The sequence below is a fragment of the Penaeus vannamei genome, chromosome 15 (assembly GCF_042767895.1).
Source record: "Penaeus vannamei isolate JL-2024 chromosome 15, ASM4276789v1, whole genome shotgun sequence".
Taxonomy (NCBI): domain Eukaryota; kingdom Metazoa; phylum Arthropoda; class Malacostraca; order Decapoda; family Penaeidae; genus Penaeus; species Penaeus vannamei.
In genome coordinates, this window is record NC_091563.1 from 34,701,663 (window position 1) to 34,704,162 (window position 2,500).

Below are 2,500 nucleotides of genomic sequence, written 5' to 3' on the forward strand. Positions count from 1 at the left end.
ACCTGTCCAAAAGGACCAAGTTATGTGTCTTTAAGGCCCTGGTTCAGCCAGTTTTGGTTCATGGTAGGATAACATGGACACTACCCTGTGCCTTGGAGTTTCATCTTGATGTCCTTTGTAATAGATCCTAGGGCTGAATCATGGGCCATAGTTGGCAGGCTTTACAGACACCTTGCTTGATTGGGATGGGTGACCTTGCCCACCAGGTTGTCTCACAAGATAACTTTGGGTTAAGGAGCACTGTAGGACCAAGGAAGTCATGGCCTTTGGCAGCTTGATGAAAACTGTTGTGAGAAGTTAGAGATGGGACAAGGACCTGTCTGATGGCTTGCCATGAGGGACCCTCGTGGCTGGAAGCGAAGGTGGATGCGGCTATGTGCCCCCGTTGGCGTTAGCTCCACTAATATTATTTCAATAAGTAAATACATATTTAAATATATAAGTGTAAGTGTGTGTGTGTGTGTGTGTGTGTGTGTGTGTGTGTGTGTGTGTGTGTGTGTGTGTGTGTGTGTGTGTGTGTGTGTGTGTGTGTGTGTGCGCGCGTGCGCGCGCGCGTTTAAACATATTTTTTTTCTGTATATTAACTTTCATTGTATCTCACACGGGCAACACCTTTTCAATATCTGGAAAATGCAACTCACACCCAAAGGCCACACGAAACCCTTAGAAAGTCCATCATTACCTCACTGTAGCGGTCGTAATTCCTGGGTAACGAGACGTTCCCTCTCGTGGCAAAGCGAGCGGCGTTTGCAAGGTTCAGCGTTAGCAAATTCCCGTTGACGAAAGGGAGCGAACTGGTCGTGGTCTCAACTACCATTTTTCTTTTTCTCTCTTTCTAATTGCAACGAACCGCTTTCTGCAAATACTATAAGTTCAAGTTGTGTGAAAAAAATTGTCTTCGGCTGTTTTCCGTTTCTCGATGGTGTGTGGACAATTTTGATGCTCCTTATCCTTTCCTTTCTATCTTTTTATATGTGTGTGGTATGCTCCTCCTGGCACCAGATGTATATTTTATATCCCTGATAAATTTAACCAAGTCTATGATACTTTCGTTAATCATACGTCGGTATTCTGAATGGGGAATGATATATCGCCATCCAGTAAACATTGATAAAAAAGACAGGTGTGGCTGACATGCAGATATTTTAACGTTTGGTTCGAAGAGATAACGTCACTTTATGGATAGTGTAAGATTTGTTTCAGATTCCCTCTCTCCCTTTCCTTCCCCTCACTGGGAATCAAAGCGCGGGAGATGATGAGAAAGACAAAGAGACGCAGTTTGTCTACTTGTTTGTCTGCCTTTCTCTCTCCCTTCCTCTCTCCCTCTCCCTCTCCCTCTCTCCCTTCCCCCAACCCTCTCCCTCTCCCCCCCACAAACACACGTATGTGCACGCGGCTATTAAAACCCGTAACATGGCCATTGACCCCGTGTGAATCCAACCCTGATATCTCGATAAATGACCTGATCAGTGACACAGAAACAGGGTCAATAAATCACCCCTAATTAGACCGTCGTAGGCCCGACCATCATCAATACGAGGGCAGGGCTCCTTTGGCCTCCGTTCGAACGTCCAAGTGTGCGTCGATCTAAAGCGTTCCAATTCTCCTCAATTCGCATTCGTTCTCCCGTGCGAGTGGGCGTGCGTCTCGGCACGTCCACTGATTACGGCCTCCATCAGTTCCCATTACCGCTAACTGCACCCATAATTACCCCCTTGGCCATCGCCCCATGCAAACTTCACAGGTGAGGTGGCGGCGCGGGTCAGGCACAGATGGCGTGAATGGTCAATCTACGATAAATGTCCGTACATGAAGCCGGAGGTGTATATTTATGAATATGCACGCACACGCACGCACACGCACACGCACACGCACACACACATACACACAAACACACACACACACACATACACACACGCACGCGCGCGCACGCAAACACACACACACACACACGCATACATAAATACATACATACACACACGCACGCGCGCGCGCACACACACACACACACACACACACACACACACACACACACACACACACACACACACACACAAATACATAGATATACACACATACATACATACACACACATATACAGACACACACACACACACACACACACACACACACACACACACATAAAGACACACACACACACACACACACACATACACACACGCACACACACACACACACACACACACACACACACCAAAAATCTATAAAAAAGTACTATATTTTCCTCACAATACACATTTACCGTCTATGAAAAAAAAGAGATACAGACACCCATCATTCATCCCTTTGTGTTGGCGAAAGGGACGGCTGGCATTTGTAGTTATGAGGATAACCTATTTCGATCACAAGAAACGTAATACGTGTCCCTGCACCTGTAGCCCCCCCCCCAACCCCCTCCCTCATCCCCACCCCTTTTCCCCAATATACACACGTTAACGAGCCCCTCCACTACACCTGCCATCCATGTGTGGGACTGTGG

General features: G+C 47.2%; 1 protein-coding gene across 5 annotated transcripts in view; it reads right to left on the reverse strand.

Annotated features, from left to right (window-relative positions):
- The window catches only part of LOC113810483 (UTP--glucose-1-phosphate uridylyltransferase), a 32,374-nt gene that overhangs the window by 8,610 nt on the left and 21,264 nt on the right, over nt 1-2,500 (reverse strand). Inside the window, exon 2 of one of the 5 annotated variants that reach the window (XM_070130695.1) lies at nt 683-856. The exons of 3 other annotated variants lie outside the window; for them this stretch is intronic. In XM_070130695.1, coding sequence (XP_069986796.1) covers nt 683-817 — 135 coding nt within the window. In that variant the 5' untranslated portion in view covers nt 818-856. Of the gene's footprint in view, nt 1-682; nt 987-2,500 lie in introns of those variants that run through there. One more of the 5 variants, XM_027362167.2, reaches the window with a different exon arrangement.